Source organism: Crinia signifera, chromosome 12 (genome assembly GCF_055691185.1).
Source record: "Crinia signifera chromosome 12, ASM5569118v1, whole genome shotgun sequence".
In the NCBI taxonomy this organism is placed as follows: domain Eukaryota; kingdom Metazoa; phylum Chordata; class Amphibia; order Anura; family Myobatrachidae; genus Crinia; species Crinia signifera.
The window spans coordinates 2,015,142-2,037,363 of record NC_139228.1 but is presented as its reverse complement, the minus strand read 5'-3'; the positions used below and the strand labels follow the sequence as shown (position 1 = coordinate 2,037,363).

General features: G+C 50.0%; 2 protein-coding genes across 2 annotated transcripts in view; one reads left to right on the top strand and one right to left on the bottom strand.

The window, feature by feature from the left end:
- Positions 1–974: 974 nt before the first annotated feature.
- Positions 975–8,063, bottom strand: NDUFS2 (NADH:ubiquinone oxidoreductase core subunit S2). The gene is made up of 14 exons (XM_083167159.1): positions 7,895–8,063; positions 7,119–7,222; positions 6,602–6,792; positions 5,850–5,970; positions 5,030–5,142; positions 4,103–4,177; positions 3,828–3,905; positions 3,575–3,660; positions 3,277–3,396; positions 3,059–3,188; positions 1,835–1,930; positions 1,353–1,436; positions 1,205–1,262; positions 975–1,122 (listed from the first exon to the last, which is right to left on the bottom strand). The coding sequence occupies exons 1-14, from the start codon at positions 7,978–7,980 to the stop codon at positions 1,085–1,087; spliced, it is 1,380 nt and encodes a 459-aa protein (XP_083023285.1). The 5' UTR covers positions 7,981–8,063; the 3' UTR covers positions 975–1,084.
- A 25-nt stretch (positions 8,064–8,088) lies between these two features.
- ADAMTS4 (ADAM metallopeptidase with thrombospondin type 1 motif 4) overlaps positions 8,089–22,222 on the top strand; it is a 141,496-nt gene continuing 127,362 nt past the window's right edge. The window contains exons 1-2 of the mRNA XM_083167158.1: positions 8,089–8,181; positions 13,522–13,591. The gene's annotated coding sequence lies outside the window, so the exon portion shown is untranslated. The remainder of the gene's footprint in view (positions 8,182–13,521; positions 13,592–22,222) is intronic.

Here is a 22,222-nt window from a genome sequence, read left to right as displayed (position 1 = left end):
AGGGCGCAGTGACAGGGCTCCGATAGGAGCCCGTCCCTGTGAAGCCCTAACCCAGAAGCCGGGAGGTCAGCGCATGCGCGGTTATGCGCTGACCCCCGCCGACCTCTCTGACCGCACTGCCGCTCGGGCAGTGCGAAGTGTAGCCATAGGCTACAACGGGCTATCGCCACATTAGAATGGCGATAGCCCAGGGGTGCGATGCCGGGCTGCCCGATGTTGATACATCGGGCAGCTTCGCATCCACCATAGAAACCTACGGGGTATGCGGCCAGCGGCGCTGCAGGGAGGATCGCTGCTGTGGTCCCCCTTTGATACATTTAGGAGATACTTAATATTTGCAGCTAAACCCCGAAAACGGGCAAATATGGTTTGATAAATGGGCCCCTTAGAGAGGCCCCCACACAGACAGACACACACACACACACACACACACACACACACACAGAGTAATATGCTTGTATACACATGCACAGAACACACACACTAGAGTAATATGCTTGTATACACACACACACACACACACAGAGTAATATGCTTGTATACACATGCACAGAACACACACACTAGAGTAATATGCTTGTATACACACACACACACACACACACACACACACACACACAGAGTAATAGGCTTGTATACACATGCACAGAACACACACACGAGAGTAATATGCTTGTATACACATGCACAGAACACACACACGTGCACAATCACTCGCAGCTTTGTGTTAGTAGTCTGAGGAATAATTACTTCCTTCGGCCTTGGCTGCTATCATTACAAAATGGGCAAACAAAACACGTTCCTAAACTAAAATCATCGCCAATATATTTCCACAGGGCCTATGGATTTTCGTTCATCTATGCAATACTAGTCAAAGCCACCAGGAGGCCTGATAGCGCTCACAGCGCCACACACACGACACAGGGCTAGTCACACAGGCTTTGTCCATTAGGAAACCAGAGAATTTATTTTCATCAGAGTTTTACAAGAGCAAAAGTTTAAATATAGAAGACGCGTTGCTCCTGGTTCTATATGAAAGGGCCACAGCAAACGTAAGGAGTAGAGGTCAGACCAGAGCAGGCGATTATCGATCCACTTCTCCAAATACAATATCCTGAGTTCCTGCGCAAGAAAAAGTCGGGGTCAGTTTAGGGAGCAAACGTCGGCGTGAGACACCAGTAACTGCAGATGTAACAGAACTCACCAATGATGGCGACCACGTCTGCGAGCATGTGACCCTGTGACATCATGTCCAAGCCAGCCTGGGAAGACAGACAGATGACATCACAGAATAGGTGCCAAAAGATGGGACCAAGCCCGGGAAGACAGTGGGAGGTGAAATGCTTACTTACCAGGTGGGCAAACCCCGGGGCCTTTATCTTACAGCGGTACGGGCGGCTTGTTCCATCAGACACAAGGTAGACTCCGAACTCGCCCTGCCAGGAAGAAAAACGGCATCAGAGCACTGGCAGAGGGTAAAGGTTACAGCATCTAGGGTACAGGGGCGATATCCAATGCGTGCACAAGAAAGCAGATTGTAGGGGATCCTGCCGCTCTCCCTGTTACAGAATGCAGTGTCCATTCCTTATGTAATAACATGTGACGAAGGGACCAATGGCTAAGCCACAGCACCGAAGGGACCAATGGCTAAGCCACAGCACAGAAGGGAGCAATGGCTAAGCCACAGCACAGAAGGGAGCAATGGCTAAGCCACAGCACAGAAGGGACCAATGGTTAAGCCACAGCACAGAATAGCTGCTCCGTCTCCCTAGAGATGTTCGCTGCAATGTATATAACGACCCCAATGGCTTGACAATTCGCCATGCACTCATACCTTGGGGGCTTCGATGGCGGTATACGTAGCCCCTGGTGGCACCTGGTAGCCCTCAGTGTACAGTTTGAAGTGATGGATCAGGGATTCCATAGAGTGCTGAGGAGAAAAGATTGGTAATGGGATGTGAGGAGTCCGGGATGGCGTGGCATATTACCCGCCCTGTATGCAGCACCACCGAACCACTTCCCCCACCCTGTATGCAGGGGCTCAGTACCCCCCCCCCCCCCCAACCCCGTATGCAGGGGCTCAGTACCCCCCCCCCAACCCCGTATGTAGGGGCTCAGTACCCCCCCCCAACCCCGTATGCAGGGGCTCAGTAACCCCCCCCCCAACCCCGTATGCAGGGGCTCAGACCCCCCCCCCCCCCAAACCCCGTATGCAGGGGCTCAGAACCCCCCACCCTGTATGCAGGGGCTCAGTACCCCCCCCCCCCAACCCCGTATGCAGGGGCTCAGTACCCCCCCCCCCCAAACCCCGTATGCAGGGGCTCAGAACCCCCCACCCTGTATGCAGGGGCTCAGTACCCCCCCCCCAACCCCGTATGCAGGGGCTCAGTACCCCCCCCCCAACCCCGTATGCAGGGGCTCAGACCCCCCCCCCCCAAACCCCGTATGCAGGGGCTCAGAACCCCCCACCCTGTATGCAGGGGCTCAGTACCCCCCCCCCCCAACCCCGTATGCAGGGGCTCAGTACCCCCCCCCCCCCCCCAAACCCCGTATGCAGGGGCTCAGACCCCCCCCCCCCAAACCCCGTATGCAGGGGCTCAGAACCCCCCACCCTGTATGCAGGGGCTCAGAACCCCCCACCCTGTATGCAGGGGCTCAGAACCCCCCCCCCCCAATATGCAGGGGCTCAGAACCCCCCCCAACTCCGTATACAAGGTTTCAGAACCCCCCCAACCCTGTATGCAGGGACTCAGAACCCCCCAACCTGTATGCAGGGGCTCAGAACCCCCCCCCCCAATATGCAGGGGCTCAGAACCCCCCCCAACTCCGTATACAAGGTTTCAGAACCCCCCCAACCCTGTATGCAGGGACTCAGAACCCCCCAACCTGTATGCAGGGGCTCAGAACCCCCCCCCCCCCAATATGCAGGGGCTCAGAACCCCCCCAACTCCGTATACAAGGTTTCAGAACCCCCCCAACCCTGTATGCAGGGACTCAGAACCACTCTCCATGCTGAAGATAGGGAGATGTTGCAGCCAAGGGTCGCTTGGAACCGTACCTTCATCTCTGACCTTTTGGGTGGGGACACCTTGGCATCGTCCACCTTGATCTCTCCCTCTGGCATCTTGTTGAGGGACTGGAGGATGATCCGCAAGGATTGGCGCATTTCCTCCACCCGGCACAGGTACCTAAGCGGAGAGGCAGGTGGAGACAGAACGTTAGGACGCCACAGCATACTCCCCACAGCATGGTATCAGCACAGCCACAACCACACACCTGTCATAACAGTCTCCTTTAGAGCCAATGGGGACATCGAATTCCACCTGGTCGTACACATCGTACGGCTGCGACTTTCGCAGGTCCCACTTGATCCCGGATCCACGGAGCATAACCCCACTGTGAACACACATAGGAGGGGAGACAGATCACTTATTGCTCTCCTGTACATTATACTGTTCTGGGAACAGAGCCTTCGCTGCAGATTATACATTTATGTCACAGTAGTGTCACTGCATTGGTAATACATACATTAGCCTTCGTCTGTACTTCACACCTACGTTTCCTCAGAAATTACCTAAATCCATAGTTTAAGGCTTCTTCTGCCGAGACCACTCCAATGTCCACTGTCCGGTTCTTCCAGATCCGGTTGTTTGTCAGCATCTGTAGGTCATGTGACCACAGGAGAGAATCAGGGCCTGTCCGTCATGAGAAAACCACACTTCCCATCAACTAAATACCCCACTGTGTGTCCCACACCATCCTCCCGAAGAGAACACGCATAAAATACATTGACCATAAAACTACACAATCTTATGTCTCGGTCTTACCTCCTCCAACTCATCAATTCGGAGAGAGAAGGTCTTTATAAACTCGTAGATATCGTCCATGAGACCTAGAGGCATGTCCTAGGATACACAATGGGACCATCAGGGATTGCGCCGTATATCACTGCTCAGTGAACCGCCGAGCGCACATACAGATATTACACCTTCTAGGAGATCGACACAGTGGTATAAACACAGAGGGACCCCTGGATGGATGTTTTCCTGAGCACCACTGTGCAAATATGACCCAACCTACAAATTCTAGTGCCGGACATTACCTGGTGAACGCCTCCTGGCCGGACGTAGGCCGCGTGCATGCGGGCGCCGGACACTCGCTCATAAAACTCAAACATCTGTAAGAGAGAGGGACAGAACGTGAGTATAGATCACACGGCAGGCCAGAGGCAGGCTTATCTCTATAGCTGTATACGCGTCATAGCGGTAAGCCACGAGCCTTGTCACGTTAAGCGGATTCCGTACTCGGGAGAACGGCGCTCAGTCCCGAAATAAAGAACCTTCTTGAAATTAGTTTTATTTTCCCACTTGGCCAGGAGATGACTCTTACCGGATCGCGCCAAAGAACGGAACTACTTCTGCCCTGCGTATCGCTGAAGATAATATGTCTGAATCCTGTAGTTCAGGTTTCCAAACACCATTACAGTGCAGGTTTTAAGGATATCCATGCTTGAGTCCGTATGGTTAACCACTACGGTGGTATGGCAGCGGGCTGTCGCAGAAAATTTCCGGGCATACCACAATACAGTATGTAGGTGAGCGCCAGTGGTGCCTCCAGCACGGGCGTGCACCTACATGCTGTTCACCTCACCCCTCACCTGTCCCGTCTCCTCCGGGCACCCTCAGCTGCCGCAGGCAAACCTCACTCCCCTCTGCCGCCCCCCCTCCCCCTGTGCTCAAGCATGGATATCAGTAAAACCTGGACTATTATTGCGGAGTTCAGGAAACTCTGCCGTAGATGAAGGAAATCTGCCATGCAGCCTTCAGAACTTGAGTTAATGATCGGAAAACTGGCTTATTGCACAAGTCTCCGGTATATAGCGGCCTTCCTCCATGCTAAGTACTTGGAATGATCCCTTATTATCACTCATGAATATTAATAGATGCCCAGAAGATTGGTTACTCCATGAGGCACTATACAGCTGTAACACACAGGAAGCTACCCGGGTAACATATGTGCACATCAATACCTTCTCTCGCTCCTCAAACAGCCAGAAGAACGGTGTCATGGCTCCAATATCGAGTGCGTGGCAGGCGACCGCCATGATGTGGTTCATGAGGCGTGTGATCTCTGCAAACAGCACTGTAACATGGAACACAATTAGGACGTGCACCGCCGTTCTATGCTCTAGAATCACAATGTACTTTTACTATCCAGCTCTGCAACCCAATTAGCACAGAAAACAACGAGCTACATAAAGGGCAGTGGGGGTCAGAATAAAACACAAATACGAGGACGGAGTTTTCTAAGCATTACCTAGAAAACAAGAAAATTAGTAAAGGATGGATGTAGACATTCAATTGAAGCCATAAAGCAGGTTGATCAGGGGCCTCTGGTTGGCAAAACAGCCAGCACAAAAAACACAGAGTACAATTTGGAAGAGCCACAAAACATAAATGTGGGCTTTTAACAGGAAATATGGTAAAATATATTTTACAACAGGGATTCCAGATGTGCCCCATCTGGAGGGCCAAAAAAATAATTTGGTGTCTGGAACACACCATGTGGCTATGCAGGGGGAGAAAATACATTTATATTGTTTCTATGCAGGGTAAGTAGCGGCTGCTTTTGCATGCAGCCCACAGATGTTAGACAGCATTATCTTACACTGCAATTTAGATTACAGTTTGAACACCCAGCATCCAAATCTCTCCCACCAGCAGTGCAACGTGGTTTTGCCCCAAAATGAAATCTTACTGCCTAGAGGCAACTTCAGGCAGCTTATCACCGTTACACAGGGTCTGGTGACCAGTTACCCCATAATTCAGGCTGCCACCCCTATAGCGTACCTCTGATCCACTGAGCTCTGATTGGGGGGCGGATGTTCAGTAGCTTCTCCACAGCCAGAGAATAAGCCTGTTCATTGCACATCATGGAGACGTAGTCTAGGCGGTCAAAGTAGGGCAATGCCTGGAAGATAACACAGGGGTGTCACAGCTTGTAACTAGAATCCTGTACACCAGTGGCTTGGAATCAGGGCGACCTAGAGTAATCAGAAGTTTCTTCACGGCGCCCCTAGGCCAAAAAAGGTTCTTACTGAGCGATTTGGAGAAAAATATTCAATTGTAAAACGCGCTTATATGTCATCTTACACTCAGTTATGTATTGAGGCACAGGATTCACTTCTGCTTGTACATATATGCTATTATTGTGCTTATTACATTGACCATAAATAATTTGAATTAGTCCCAGACCACCGATCCATGGCACCCCCGCAACTGTTTGGGAACCACTGCTGTACACCATAAACCTACAGCTCGGGTATCTTACTACGGACTCCCATTCTGCATGACCCTAGAGTTACTTTGAAAACCTGCTTAGTGGCGATCGGTCAGAGTTTCCTGCAGACTGTCTTTTCCGCCATTCCATTTTCTATTACCACTAGTTTATTTACAACATTCTGATTTTTTTCCCTAAAATTCCACTTCGTACCTATGTTATGAACTAAAATGATTGCTAATGGACGTGTGTGCATATTAATCAAATCTATTACACCGGGAATATAGTGAGACCAATACAAATCTTTGTGAGAGCTCGTTACCTGCAGGTAGGTCTTGTATTCGATGAGCTTCTCCGTGCCGCGGTGAAGGAGTCCGACGTGAGGATCGCACTTTTTCACAGACTCGCCGCTGAGTTCCATGACTAACCGTAGTACACCGTGAGCAGCAGGGTGCTGGGGTCCAAAATTAATGGTAAGATTGGAAACATCCCTATGCGCCGGTGGGTCTTTGTCTGTGGGGAAAGGAGAAAACAGGTGAGTGTAGAGGATTCATATTTCATTTTATAACCAAGGTGCAGGGACATACTGTGGGCTGAAAACCCTGCAACATATTTAAAGCAGCGGCCAGGAGTCCTGCAGCTAGAGGACGACAATGGAAGCTTGAAATATTGACACCTATTTCCAACACCAGTCGTGTTTTGACGTCTTTCTACATAATACACTGCACCAAGCAGGGCCCTCTAAGCCACAATGTGTACAGCACAGAGTATATCTGCTGTTTTTTTTTTTTTTTTAAAGACTCAGACTGTGTAAACACCATTAATGCGTTGCTACTGACCGTGCCAGGGGGCGGGCACCCATTTTGCCGTGGTGGCGTTCGGGTACATCACAGCACCGTTGAACTGCTGCATAAACTCCACGTCCGGCTGCCATTGCTTCTCCCTGAGAAGGAAGATGACAGAGGTCAAGGATAAAATAAAAAACCATAAACAAGGTCCTAACACAGACGTAACTGGCTATTTATATACAGGTACCGGCTATCAAAGTTATTGAGCAATCACATACAAGTGGCATGGGGGGGGCTCACAGAGTATTATATTATCAGGGTAGATACATTACTGGGACGATGGAATACAACGCACCCTACAGATTAACGGAGCAAACAGAGAATACAGGATTTGACTACTGTCCCTGAAGAGCTTACAATCTAAATCAGTGACGGTGCAGAGTTTCGGGAGACAAACGCAGTGAAGGAAGTCTGGGACATTGCAAATTAGTGACACATCAGTGGGTACCCCTGCAGCACTACAGGTCATTGCATAACATGGCCATTGAGGATTCTCTCTGCATGTTATGCAATGACAGTATGGGCTGTGACACACACCTGGGTTATATAATATATATATATATATATATATATATATATATATATATTATATATATAGTGCCAGGCTGCGCTGAAGCCCCTGTATGTCGCTGTGTGCCAGCTGCCCCCGGTCTTGTTATTGAGATGTCCCCTCCCCTGGGCAGCCGCTTCCTACATGCACTGGTACAGACACCTCCGGACCTCAGGGTGGGCAGCAGCTGCCCCATTATACCCCCTGCCCGCAGTACCTGACTGGCTGGGCCGCCCTCAGCCAGCCGCCGGCCAGAGCCTCTGAAGGTGCCCGCAACCTGCCCAGGACTCTGAGCGCCGCCATCTTCCGGTGACAGCAGGGAGAGCGCGCACGACCTGCCGGGAACTTCCGAGGTCTGGTGGCGGCCTCAGCGCCGTAGAGAGTGTGAGTCCGTGACGCACTTCCGCCCTGAGCTCCGTGTGGCGGGAAGCCCGGGCAGACATGTTTGTTGAGGGGAGGATGTCACTTTCCTGCACTCCCCACTTTGGCAGCTGGAGGAAGAAGGTAATATCTTCCAGGGTGCATATAAAATCCCTGTACAGGAGTTATTCGCCCTGTTAATATATTAATGAATGTCTATTCAATTCAGGGGTGTGCTGCCACAGACAAAAATACTAAAAGTGAAGACAGGAAAAAGTTTGTCTAGGTGTGTTGTATGGGCCTTATTCCCATGTACTGACAGTCTGTCTTCCAGTAGCAGAGACCCCCCCCCCCCCCCCCATATAATAAGAAGTTAATGCTGTTCCTCACCTCTATGGCGGGATTTCAAGTATTTTGCTCACCAGCACCCACTAGGTGGCGCTCGCGCTCGACTGAGCAAGTTACGTTCTGTCGTTTTGACTTGCTGGACACACACACACACACACACACACACACACACACAACACACACACACCCCCCCCCCCCCCCCCCCCCCCCCCCCCCCCCCCCCTACCTGCATCTTACCTGGTTTTAGTCAGCCATAGAGCCTGTGTAAAGGTGCATACGCACTGTGCAATATACTCAGCAGAGCAGTGGGTGGCAGGAGGACTCCTAACTACCCCCCAATGGCTGGACACTGCCGGCCCATCGGTGGGACATAGGGATGCCGGGATTTGAGGCTCCAATTATGGGATTGAAATGCGCATTTGATCCCCTTCTCCAATGTAGCGCTGAGCGGGCCGGGGAGGAGGCGGGTAACTCGGAGGTGGGGGAAACAGTGTGTGGCTGCGCAGCGTGACCTCTAACATCACACTGTGCCATAGCTGCCTACCCTACTGCATTCTGCAGCAATCTCCCTCATTAGTCTAGCAATCTCCCTCATGTCACCTAGCCCACATTACACTGTTACATCATAGTTACCTCCCCTCCTGCATTCTGCAGCAGACTCCCTGACATACCGTGTTTCCCCGATAATTAGACCTACCCCGATAATAAGCCCTACCCCAGATTTGGAACATTTGTCCAAAATAAGCCCTCCCCCGAAATTAAGACCTATGAAATTTCCCATGTATTTTTTGCCATTTTGCAAGTGTAGAAGAATATAAGAAAAGTGACTTTTGGAAAATGGCTGCCCCCATACGAAAGACAGTTTTTTTAAACGGGTTTTCCTATGGGGCAGCCATTTTCTGAAAGACACTTTTTTTCATAAGTGCTTCCGACCATACTGAACTGCAGTGCCGGGATCCACAACGGAGGTACCGGCTGCACGGGGGGTAGGTCAACACGGGAGGGAGGGAGGGGGAGGAGGGGTGTCGGCACGCGTGGGGTCGAGGGGGGAGCTGCACGGAGGGGAGGGCTGAAGGCTGCACTGGCTTTGACCCTGTATTTGGAAAGTTTCCAAAAATGGGTCTGCCAGTGTCAAAAAATCGGCACTTAAACGGTAATGTACCGTTTAAGAGCTGCGGTGTGAAAGGGGTTTTACCTGGCAGACCCGTTTTTGGAAACGTTTTCAAATACAGGGTCAAAGCCAGTTATGCGGTCTGAAAGCAGCATTACTAACTGCTTTGGGATCATCTACATTTGGATATAAGTCATTGTAAAAGATTCCTCTCAGATGTAGCAGTACACAGCCACGCTTCTAGGTGCCACGTTCACAAGCTCTTTTCACAATCTCTCCATATATGGAACTAGACACGCCCTTTGGGTGGAGCATGACACGCCCCCTCAATGGGGTGCCATGCAAAATTCTACTACCAACTATAGTCTTCCGAAAACTAGTTTTCAAAAGTTGGCAAGTATGCACTGTGCTGCCTGGCAACAAGGATGAGAGTAACCCGCCTCCTCCCCAGCCGGCCGAGTCTTCAGGAGTCACCTCACCTCCTTCACCGCCTGCCACCATACAGGGCCCAGCTACTTTTCTCCCACCTCTCATGTGGCCAGAGAGGTAACAGATACAGCATTGGGCATATCAGGAGGCCAATCCTAGGATCCCCAAAATAAAGATTGTAACCACTCACCTGCTCAGGGGGGAGCACATACACACATATGCAAATTAAGTGTGAAAATGTGATAGTGAGTTTGAACTAGCCAATAATCAAATCCTAGTACCCAGTTTGCTCCTTTTTAAATGAACCCATTATAAGCTGTGCAGGGTCGATCATTCCTATACCAACAAGTGCCTCTGGGTGGTGCTATGTCCCCACAGTTCTCCTTTATTCTCAGAATGTTCTTAGTTTACCACTTTCTTCACCGATATATCGGGCATCGGCTGTGTTGCACATTCACAGACATATCGTTGCTACACACTGGACGATGGTGCATCCCTATATATCACCCAGTGTGTGCGCACCTTTAGGGGCCCATTTATCCTGGATTGCCATCTAATTCTCTCTGCACGGGTTACATCTGCCCCACCTGCAGTGCACATGGTTTTGTCCATTCGAGAAGGAATTTGCCTTTGCAAGTGAACCAGAATAAGGGCCATTATGTGCTGCACATTTATATTTATTGCATCGCATGTGTTTAGAAGCACCAGATTTACTGCAATGCGATGTGCGATCTGTCCGTTTATATACCAACAGATAGCCCAGCCTTCATTACATCAAATCAGCATGGGTGGGGAAATACAGGCCCGCTCAGCATGGGTGGGGAAATACAGGCCTGCTCAGCATGGGTGGGGAAATACAGGATAGCTCAGCATGGGTGGGGAAATACAGGCTCGCTCAGCATGGGTGGGGAAATACAGGCTCGCTCAGCATGGGTGGGGAAATACAGGCTCGCTCAGCATGGGTGGGGAAATACAGGCTCGCTCAGCATGGGTGGGGAAAGGCAGGGTCACTGAGCATAGGTGGGGAACGCTAATTTCACTCAGATTGGGGGAAAATGCAGGCTTACCATGACCGGGGTGGGGAAAGGCAGGTACACTCCGACACGGGGAGGGAAGGCAGGCTCACCCAGCATGGGGGGGCAGGCTCACTCTGACTCAGGGGGAGGGGCAGGCTCACTCAAACTGGGGGAATAAAGGCAGGCTCCCGCAACATAGTAGGGTAGGGCAGGCTCACTCAGACCGTGTGCACGTTGTGGGAGTGCTACTGACGGCCGTGTGCACATTGTGTGAGTGCTACTGATGGCCGTGTGCACGTTGTGTGAGTGCTACTGATGGCCGTGTGCACGTTGTGTGAGTGCTACTGATGGCCGTGTGCACATTGTGTGAGTGCTACTGATGGCCGTGTGCACATTGTGTGAGTGCTACTGATGTCCGTGTGCACGTTGTGTAAGTGCTACTGATGGCCGTGTGCACATTGTGTGAGTGCTACTGATGGCCGTGTGCACGTTGTGTGAGTGCTACTGATGGCCGTGTGCACGTTGTGTGAGTGCTACTGATGGCCGTGTGCACGTTGTGTGAGTGCTACTGATGGCCGTGTGCACGTTGTGTGAGTGCTACTGACGGCCGTGTGCACATTGTGTGAGTGCTACTGACGGCCGTGTGCACGTTGTGTGAGTGCTACTGACGGCCGTGTGCACGTTGTGTGAGTGCTACTGATGGCCGTGTGCACATTGTGTGAGTGCTACTGATGGCCGTGTGCACGTTGTGTGAGTGCTACTGATGGCCGTGTGCACATTGTGTGAGTGCTACTGACGGCCGTGTGCACATTGTGTGAGTGCTACTGACGGCCGTGTGCACGTTGTGTGAGTGCTACTGACGGCCGTGTGCACGTTGTGTGAGTGCTACTGATGGCCGTGTGCACATTGTGTGAGTGCTACTGATGGCCGTGTGCACATTGTGTGAGTGCTACTGATGGCCGTGTGCACATTGTGTGAGTGCTACTGATGGCCGTGTGCACATTGTGTGAGTGCTACTGATGGCCGTGTGCACGTTGTGTGAGTGCTACTGATGGCCGTGTGCACGTTGTGTGAGTGCTACTGATGGCCGTGTGCACGTTGTGTGAGTGCTACTGACGGCCGTGTGCACGTTGTGTGAGTGCTACTGATGGCCGTGTGCACATTGTGTGAGTGCTACTGATGGCCGTGTGCACGTTGTGTGAGTGCTACTGACGGCCGTGTGCACGTTGTGTGAGTGCTACTGACGGCCGTGTGCACGTTGTGTGAGTGCTACTGACGGCCGTGTGCACGTTGTGTGAGTGCTACTGATGGCCGTGTGCACGTTGTGTGAGTGCTACTGACGGCCGTGTGCACATTGTGTGAGTGCTACTGACGGCCGTGTGCACGTTGTGTGAGTGCTACTGATGGTCGTGTGCACATTGTGTGAGTGCTACTGATGGCCGCGTGCACATTGTGTGAGTGCTACTGATGGCCGCGTGCACGTTGTGTGAGTGCTACTGATGGCCGCGTGCACGTTGTGTGAGTGTTACTGATGGCCGTGTGCACGTTGTGTGAGTGTTACTGATGGCCGTGTGCACGTTGTGTGAGTGTTACTGATGGCCGTGTGCACGTTGTGTGAGTGCTACTGATGGCCGCGTGCACGTTGTGTGAGTGCTACTGATGGCCGCGTGCACGTTGTGTGAGTGTTACTGATGGCCGTGTGCACGTTGTGTGAGTGTTACTGATGGCCGTGTGCACGTTGTGTGAGTGTTACTGATGGCCGTGCGCAAATTGTGTGAGTGCTACTGATGGCCGTGTGCACATTGTGTGAGTGCTACTGATGGCCGTGTGCACATTGTGTGAGTGCTACTGATGGCCGTGTGCACATTGTGTGAGTGCTACTGATGGCCGTGTGCAGGAACGTAGAGAACCTATAGTCTGGTGCGCAGTGTTCTGCCATCTGTACTCAGCAACATCAGCCAGGGCAGAGTGTGGGCAGTGTCAGGGCACAGAATGTAAACGGCTCTGCGGCATGTAATATATTGGGCAACAAGTGGGGCCTAGAAAATGCACGGGTAATGGGGGCATTCTGATTCAATCGGTCCCCCTTGCATTCGCATGGGGGACCGATTGTTTTGGAATACACATGCGCATAGGTTTTTATGCGCATGCACAGCCGCTGATGACGAGCGCCCGCAACGCGTGGGGTGGCGGGCTGGGCAGCTTGCCTATGCGAATGCCCATGCACATTGGCCAGTGACACCGGTGCAGGGGGCGGCCAGTTGACGTCAGTGGATGTCAGGTGCCCGCCCAGTCCTCGCACAGCGCGCCCACAGGTCTGAGACACCATAGAGGTATCAGATCTGCGAGCCCTGAAGAAATCATTTCATGGTTGCCGAACATCGAATGATTTCACCCCCGCACCCATTTGTCCGCCGCTTGCGGCTGTGCGAGCGGCGGGTGGCCCGTGGTGGACTCGCAAGACTGCGAAAGTCGCAGCTTTACGAGTCAACCAGAATAAGGGCCAATGTCCATATTACATTATGCGCCTCTGTCTTTCCTTCCCATTATTCTAATTACATTTGTTCATTCATTCGTAAGGTGCCACGGAGCCTCGCAGCGCCGGACAACGCGGACGGCCGGACATATACGGCAAACAGGAACATTCAAGGTAAACAAATACGAAGGGCAGGGAGGCCTATGAGCTCATCAGAGCTAGCAATCTAATGGGTCTCTGACGAGTTTCTGTTGGGAAAATTATCAGACGACGACATTTAATCCCTGCTGTCCAGATTCTGTATTAATGATTGTGAATCCAAATAACAGAGTAAAAACATCACCTCCTCCCTGGCTGCACAGCGATTCCTGTATCTTCTGTATAAGACGTGCATTGTGCTGGCCTCTTAGGTCCACAATCACTATATGTATGGAAATATAGATGTTTAGGGGGAAATACAATTCTAGGCACTATGGGCCTTATTCTAGTTTACTCTTTCTGACAAAATCCTTCTTAGATGGACCAAACCATGTGCACTGCAGGTGGGGCAGATGTAAAATGTGCAGAGAGAATTAGATTTTGGTGAGTTATTCTGTTTCTGTGCAGGGTAAATACTGGCTGCATTGTTTTTACACTGCAATATAGATCTTACTTTGAAGTAAAACCCCACCCAAATCTAATTCTCTCTGCACAAGTAACATCTGCCCCACCTGCAGTGCACATGGTTTTGTCCATCTAAGAAGGATTTTGTCAGAAAGAGTGAAGTAGAATAAGGCCCTATATTATCGTTTTTTTTCCCAGAAGCCACGGGCAAACACTAGTTCATTTATATTATTATTTTTATCATCTGATGGTGAGGAAATTGGGGGAGTAGTTTTACCATTCTGTATACAGAGGTGTCTCCACTTCCATCTCGCCTCCTGGAATGTTAAACAGCATTGTTGCAGAGTGACTCGTAGTACAGAGCGTCTCTTCGTGCACCTTTTTCCATTACAATAAATAATATTCACAAAAATTTTACGATTATAACACACTAGCATCTTATGCTGATTAAAATGATATGCAGCATGCCTATATTCTGTGGAAATCACTGTAATGCTGCATATTATTTTACTCAGCAGTGGCTGCTTGTGTGTCATATCCATAAATTTTGCCTAGAAGCTTATTTCTCCACAAAACTCTATATTTATATGTCAAGCGTCTAGTTGTAACTAATTTGCTCCTGTCCCTGCCGTCACATATAGATCATACATACTAAAGTGTCTATCTAGGTCACTAAGCTATACAATGGTGATAACGCCATCCAAATTCATTGTGTAGTGTTTGTGTGATGGCGTAACCAACAGACAGACAAACAAATATAACAACTGTGTTATGTACACAGTATGTGCGTGTATACATATTCTAGCCGACATTTCTCCCAACATACTTGTTCCCGTCTGTAGTAGCCGTACAAGAGACCAAGGCGGACAGTGGGACAGGTACTAATGGTGGGAATAATTCTCTTTCACAGCCCCCCCAGAGTGGAGAATTCCTGGCTGTCCTGTGACAGCACATAACTCACATCACACATAGAGTATACAAGCTGTGCAATGTTTGGGTCTGCACAGAAGTCCTTCCGCTCTGTGACGCATCTGATTGACGAGCCACACGCGTAGCTGGCCTATGTGCTCTGTGTGATCTGTGGCAGTGATTACACACCATATGACGCTTATTTACACTTTGGAGCAAATCCAGCTTTAGGGTGCAAATTTGTAGCTGGACAAACCATGTCACCATGCATATTGGTTGCTCCTGCCCATGCTGCACATTAGACATTTGCCTCCACTGTTGCAGGGCATGGTGTTCATGTGGCAGTATGGATGGTGTAAGGATTAGCCTCACAGCACTGAGGTCATGGGTTCTATTCCCACTATGGCCCTAACTGTGCAGAGTTTGTATATTCTCCCCGTGCCTGCGTGGGTTTCCTCCGGGTACACTGGTTTCCTCCCACATTCTAAAAATATAGGATTGGCTAATTGGCTCCCAACAAAATTAACCCTAGACTGTGTGTGTGCATGTACATGTGGTAGGGAATATAGATTGTAAGCTCCACTGGGGCAGGGACTGATGTGAATGTTCAACTATATTCTGTACAGCGCTGCGGAATATGTAAGCGCTATATAAGAAACTGTTAATAAATAATAATAAATGTAAAATTGCACCGAAGCCGCCATGTAACTCCTCACCCACTTATTGGCGGCGATGGAGCAAACCCAGACTTTGGGGAGTCCTGTTTATCAATGACATTCAGCTGTGTAAATCTCATTGGGTGTGATACATGGTTCCCCAGACAATCAGCAGCCAACTGTCCTGTGTTTAAATAGCTGAAACGTGTTGATAATTGGGAGTCGGAGAATCTGGATGTGCCTGGTGTGATTATCTTCAATATGGCTGCCGCGGCGGATACAGCATGTTACTCCTTGTCTGGGAATTACCTGGGATGGGTTAGGGGGCAGGTTCCTATAAATGGTTTTATAGTCGGGCAGTGGTGCCCCCTAATGCTGGAAAGAAGGATCGGATTCCGACCAGGACCCTATCTGTATGTAGTTTTTATGTACTCCCATTTCATACTTGCAGGTTGGTTATATAATATATCGAATCTGTAATCTGCAAGGACCACCAGAGTTTCTCACAAGAGGCAATAACACCGCATTAAACTCCTCCAGAAGGGGGGACACATTTCTCCTGTCCTCCCCCTTTCTCTGGGTTATCCCCCATTTGGGACTTGTTACCTACAGCCGTACATTTGTTCAGCTCTGGCTCTGTGGAAGACAGGAAGGTGCGTCTGTTTCCAGGATCTGTGGCCTCTGCTCTTCCACCGCGTACCCCATGCTAGGAAGGCGATGGAGTCAGCCATGTCAGGACTATCAGGGGTTAACGGCAGCAGAAAGCAGCGTCCCATGATGCAGATCATTCATCCTTATTTCTCTTTCAATGGTCCTGGTGACACAGCTTCACATTGGGATGTAGGAGGGTCCGCAGGAGCCAGGCACCTATCCTAAAGCTTTTGGAGGGTAGGCTCCTCCCCTACTGCATCCCAGATTCCTCAGTTCGTGTTAGGTGCCCACTGGAGTGGGTGCTATTCTAAAGGGCTGCTGGAGCAGCCGAAGGAGTAGAGTTAGTTAGGGTTTTTATTATTTTATTAACTTCTACACTAGCTAGGTAGGCACAGTGTGAGGATTCTCATTAGTGAATCCTCACACTGCTAGCGCAGCAGGAGCTAACAGAAACGAGTCCTGTCAGCTCACTGTGCACGAGGGAGACGCTGTCTGGCCTCCCTGTGCAGCGCTTACAGCTTCTTTTAAGAAGCTGCCTGGGCTCCGGAGCGCTCTGAAACCGGCTTCACGCTAGGTGGGGATCATGGGGGACAGGCGCTCCGTGATGGCGGCGGCCATTTTCTGCGGAGCTTACACACTGAGCTCCTATACTGAGAGGACAGCAGTGTTGTTACAGGCATGTTCCGAGTGGTCCCCAGCTGAGGGGGAGATACTGGAACGAGGAGATCCTACAATGGGAGCGGCTGTCTGGGGGTAGTTGGCGCCAAAAGTCACAGACCCCGCAGCAGCAGGGACTTGGTCCCTTCCCTCACTCTGTTTTGGCGCCATTCAGAACGCTTGCAGCGGAGCTGAGCTGGCTTACAGATCCTGACAGAGTGATTGGATTTCCTGGGCTTCGCTTTCCCCATTCTGAAGACTACAGAAAGCTAAGTGGCTGAGTACACTGTATATAATGTATGTACATTTAATGCTGTGACTGTGTTATTGAGAACATCATGTCTGAGCAACAGTCTGTGGTTTTGGGGGAGGGAGCCTTTAATGCAATGAGCGCTTGCAGTGGTTGTACACTGAGATTTGTCCCTAAGGGGGGCTTTTGTATTTTATGCGCTGCTGTGAAACCCATGGGGAGTGAACCCCAGAGGGTAGTGCATCGGACCTTGCGAGGGCTGAGTCCCTGAGACAGGTCTGAAAATGCTTTGGTGCATTACTGGACAGGCAGAGTGATGGCTGGTAATTTCCCTAGACCAGGGCCATTCTCTCAGCAGTCCGTCCAGCTCTTTGCCTCGGACCCAGACAGATCCTGACTTATACAAGTCATGCAGGATACTGCTATGGGAATCAGCAGGTTTAAATTACTTGTTTGACAAGCTTTATGGTTATTCTGGGGGGACCCCTAAAAGGTCTTATTCAGTGCCATTATTAGCTGCTGATGAGGAGGGAGAGTACACAGACATACCCTGGGTTCAGGGTGATGTTTCTGAAGAGTCCTCACCCTCAGGGGTGGAGGATTTGATTACTGCTGTAAACAGGCATTGAATTTGTCTGTGAAGTAAAAAACTCCTGCTAAGGTTGTTTTTAAGAGACAGCGTGAGGGAAATGATATCTCTCTGCAGACAAGGGTTTACAAGTTTTATTGGAAAACCCCTGACAAAAGGCTTTAGATGCCTAATAGATGGTTAAGCCTGTATCCTATGCCTGAGGATCATGCAGACCTCTGGGAGAAAGTTCCAGTGGTAGGGGCTTCTGTGGTATACTTGTCAAAAGCCACTGTGCTACCAGTGCAAGCCTTCAAGCAAGCAAGTCCTCTGATTGGCTTCAGTCTGGGTCTCTAAGGCCAGGATTGGTGGGTCAGTGACCTGTGCTCTAGTTGACATACTGTCTTTTGTGTGTTGTTACTAGGCAGAGAAGTATAATGCTGCTGCAGAAATGTGATTCAGGCTGAGCAGGAAGCTCTCAAAATGGCTGCCAGAGCTTCCTCAGTGTCTGGAATGCCAGGAGAGTGCTCTGGCTTATAGCTTGGAAGGCAGATAACAAGTCTAAAAAGGCTTAGAGGCATTTGCTTTTAAAGGAAAGCTGTTATTGGTTTACAACTGGAAGAGATTAATAAGAAGGCCACAGGTGGAAAAAAGCACTTTCCTGCCTACCCCTGCAGCTAAAGCAGACATCAAGGTTTTCTGCTTTCAGACCATCCTTTCGGCCCTCCCCTAGAGGAGGTGCGTCCTTTTGAGGACAGTCTTTTAAGGGATAGTCTCAGTCCTCCAGGGGCAAGGCCCCAAAGTCAAAATTTGGTTCTTTTTATAAGAAACCAAAGGAGAGGAAAAATCCTCCGCATACTGCCAGGGGTTTTGCCCGGCGGTGTTTAAGGAGGGGGGACGTCTGTCACTGTTCAGAGACGCAGGGGCACTGTTAGACCGGAACGCTTGGGTTAGAAATATAACCCAGGGTTAAAATATTCCCTTCAAAGTTCTTCCACCGAGAAGGTTCATTCCTACACCACTACCAAAGGAGGCTCGGCTCCGTACAGCTCTCTTGGGAGCGGCTCATTCTCTTTTAGAGAAGGGTGTGGTAGTCCCGGTCCCCAGAGCGGAGGGAAAAAAGGCTTTTATTTCACTCTGTTTTTGGTGCCCAAACCAGACGGGTCTTTCAGCTGATCCTAAACTTAAAGGCATTAATAGCCATTTGTGGGTAGACCATTTCAAAATAGAGTCTCTACGGTCTGTGCTGCTAAGCCGGGACCAGGGAGAATTTTTAGCGTCCATGAAGGTCCAGGACGCATACTTGCAGGTTCCTATCCACCCGGAACATCAGGCACTATTGGGGTGTGCAATAGGAGACCTTCTCCTGTAATTACAGGCGTTGCCTTTTGGTCGGGCCACAGCGTCAAGGGTATTCACCAAATAATGTCAGAAATGGTGGATGTGCTTCGACTGAGGGAAATCATGGTTATTCCATTTTTGGACGACCTGCGGTTTAAAGCGGAGTCAGCAGACAAGTGAAGAGTCACTTGGCAGAAACCATCAGGTTTTGCAGATTCACGGCTGGCTTTTAAATTTACAAAAATCTCAATCGGTGCCGTCACAGAGACTCCAATTCTTGGGGATTGGTCTGGATACCCAGTTGCATTGGGTGTTTCTACCAGAGGCATAGGCCAGGGATCTGGCTGCCTTGGTACAGGAGATCCTAGGGTCTCAGAGCACAGCAGTATGGAAGTGACTCAAACTGCTGGGGAAGATGATGGCGTCTTTCGAGATGTTACAGTTCGCCAGGTTCCACTCTAGAGTGTCCCAGTGGAACATTCTGACAGGCTGGTCAGGGAACACTCAGACCATGAGGTCAGAACAAATGGTGTTGTTTTCAGAAACTCGATCCTTCCTAAAATGGTGGATGGAGGTGGATTCCCTTCGGGGGGGTCGGTCCCTGCAGTCCTGGAGCTGGTTGGTAGTCACTACCGACGCCAGTCTCAGAGGCTGAGGGGCAGTAGTCGTGGACCTGCGTCTGCAGGGCTTGTGGACTCTAGAGCAGAAAGACTGATTCTTTACAGTCTGCCTTACTGATCAACATCGTGGAACTGAGGGCTGTGTGGAAGAGGTTTTCTCTGGCGGGAGAAAAGATTACAAGAGCCCCTTTTAGGCATTCAGACCAACAACGTCACAGCTGTGGCGTATCTGAATCACCAGGGAGGCACACACAGCAATCTGGCCATGTGGGAGGTGTCCCGAATCTTCTTGTGGGCGGAACAGAATGTTCTAGCATTATCAGCAATCTTCATACCAGAAGTGGAGAATATAGAGGCCGACTTCCTGAGCAGGGAGAAACTGATGGAAGGGAAATGGAGGCTGAATCCACAAGTATTCCACTAGATTACAATAAGGGGGAAACCCCGGATAGGGACCTGAGGGCATACAGGTTCAACCATCAGGTACCCAGGTTTTATGACAGGACGTGGGATCCACTGGCAGAAGCAGTGGATACCATGACTATCCCCGGGGAGGGGAATCTTCTTTATGATTTTCCGCCAGTTTCAATGCTGGCAAGAGTGTTGAAAACAATACAGGCCCATACAATTCCAGTAAGTTTAGTGGACCCAGGTTGGCCAGGGAGATCCTGGTACTCGAGGCTTCAGAGATTCTCTGTGGACTCGTGGCGTCTACCTCTGAGGTCAGACCTTTTAAAACAAGGACCGTTCAACCAGCTGGATTCAGCTCGATTAATTTTGACGGTCTGTCTGTTGAAAACGCCATTTTGAGGAATATAGGATTCTCAGAGGCGGTGGTTAACGCAATGAGGAAAGCCAGAAAGTCAGTGTCTTCTGTAAATTATTTTGGGGCCTGGAAGACCTATATTTGGTGGTGTGTAAGACAGAGGTCACGCACATCGAGATTTAAAATGGCTAAATTGTTGGAGTTTTTTACAGGAGGGCCTTTCCTCTGGGTTAGGCCTTCAGTCACTCAGAGTACATATCTCGACGGTGTCAATTTCTTTCCAAAGAAGGATTGCGTTAGAACCAGAAGTACAGACCTTCCTGCAGGGGGTTTCTCTATTGAAATCTCCCTACAACCAACCAGTAGCGCCAGGGGAATTATCTCGGGCTCTGGAGTACCTTAAAGAGGCGCCTTTTGAGCCGTTAAGGTCGGATGACCTTAGTTTCCTTTCAGGGAAGCTGGTATTTTTGTTGGCGGTGGCGTCAGAAAAAAAAAAAAAAAAAAGAGTATCGGAGTTGATAGCTTGGTTCTACAAGTCTTCCTCCCTTATATGTCATGATGATAGGGCTGCCTTTCGGACAGTACCCCTAGATTTTTACCAAAAGTAGTCTCTGCTTTTCATCTAAATCAGGAGATTGTTCTGCCTGTGTTTCAACCCCCAGAGGGTTGTTAGGAAAAGGGACAAATTGAGGAATTTGGATGTTGTGCGCGTCTTGCGCGTTTATGTGGACAGAGTTAAGAGTGTCAGAAAGACTGATACTTTACTGGTTTGTATGACATACACAAACTTAGTTGGCCTGCTTCTAAGCAGACCATTGCTAGGTGGTTGCGCTCTGTTATTGCGTTTGCATATACTAAAGTTGGTAGGCCTGTACCGGCCAGGATTAATGCGCATACCACCAGGTCGGTTGCCACCTCTTGGGCGGTTCGACATGGGGCAACAGCTGAGCAGGTTTGCAGGGCTGCCACTTGGTCATCTGTTCATACTTTTGCCAAATTCGATAGGTTCCATGAGTTTGCGTCGGTGGACGCATCATTCGGGCAAGCAGTGATGAAAACTGCAGACCTGAGCGTACCCACCCAAAAGGACCGGCTCTGGAACGTCCCAATGTGAAGCTGTGTCACCAGGACCATTGAAAGAGAAAAAGGGATTTTTGTAAGAACTTACCGTTCGAATCCCTTTCTCTGATATGGTCCTGGTGACACAGCGATCCCTCCCTTACGCTCAGTAAGTATGCCAGTGTTCATGATGTTTCATGTTATAATTGGTTGAAAAGTTAAATTTAAAATTGTGCATATAATATGTGCAGGTGTTTGTACTGAGTTAATGTATTCCAGTGGCTTTGAAAGATTGAACTGAGGAATCTGGGATGCAGTAGGGGAGGAGCCTACCCTCCAAAAGCTTTAGGATAGGTGCCTGGCTCCTGCGGACCCTCCTACATCCCAATGTGAAGCTGTGTCACCAGGACCATATCAGAGAAAGGGATTCGAACGGTAAGTTCTTACAAAAATCCCTTTTTATTCCACGCTCTCTGCGTAACCTCTGCAGCTTGTTATGAGCCAACGCGTTCTGCTAGTGTCTGCTGTACTGATGCAATGTGCTGGATCCTCTCTCTGTCACTCTTTCCCTCAATCACAGCAAATACAGCCGAAGGGTGTAACTTATACTGCGGTGCCCGGGTGCCAGTGCAATCAGGTAAAGCTGCTTGCATGTAGCACCATGCTTGCCTATACTCCCCGACTGTCCGGGAGAGTGCTCATGTACTCCTGGGGAAGCCGGCCTA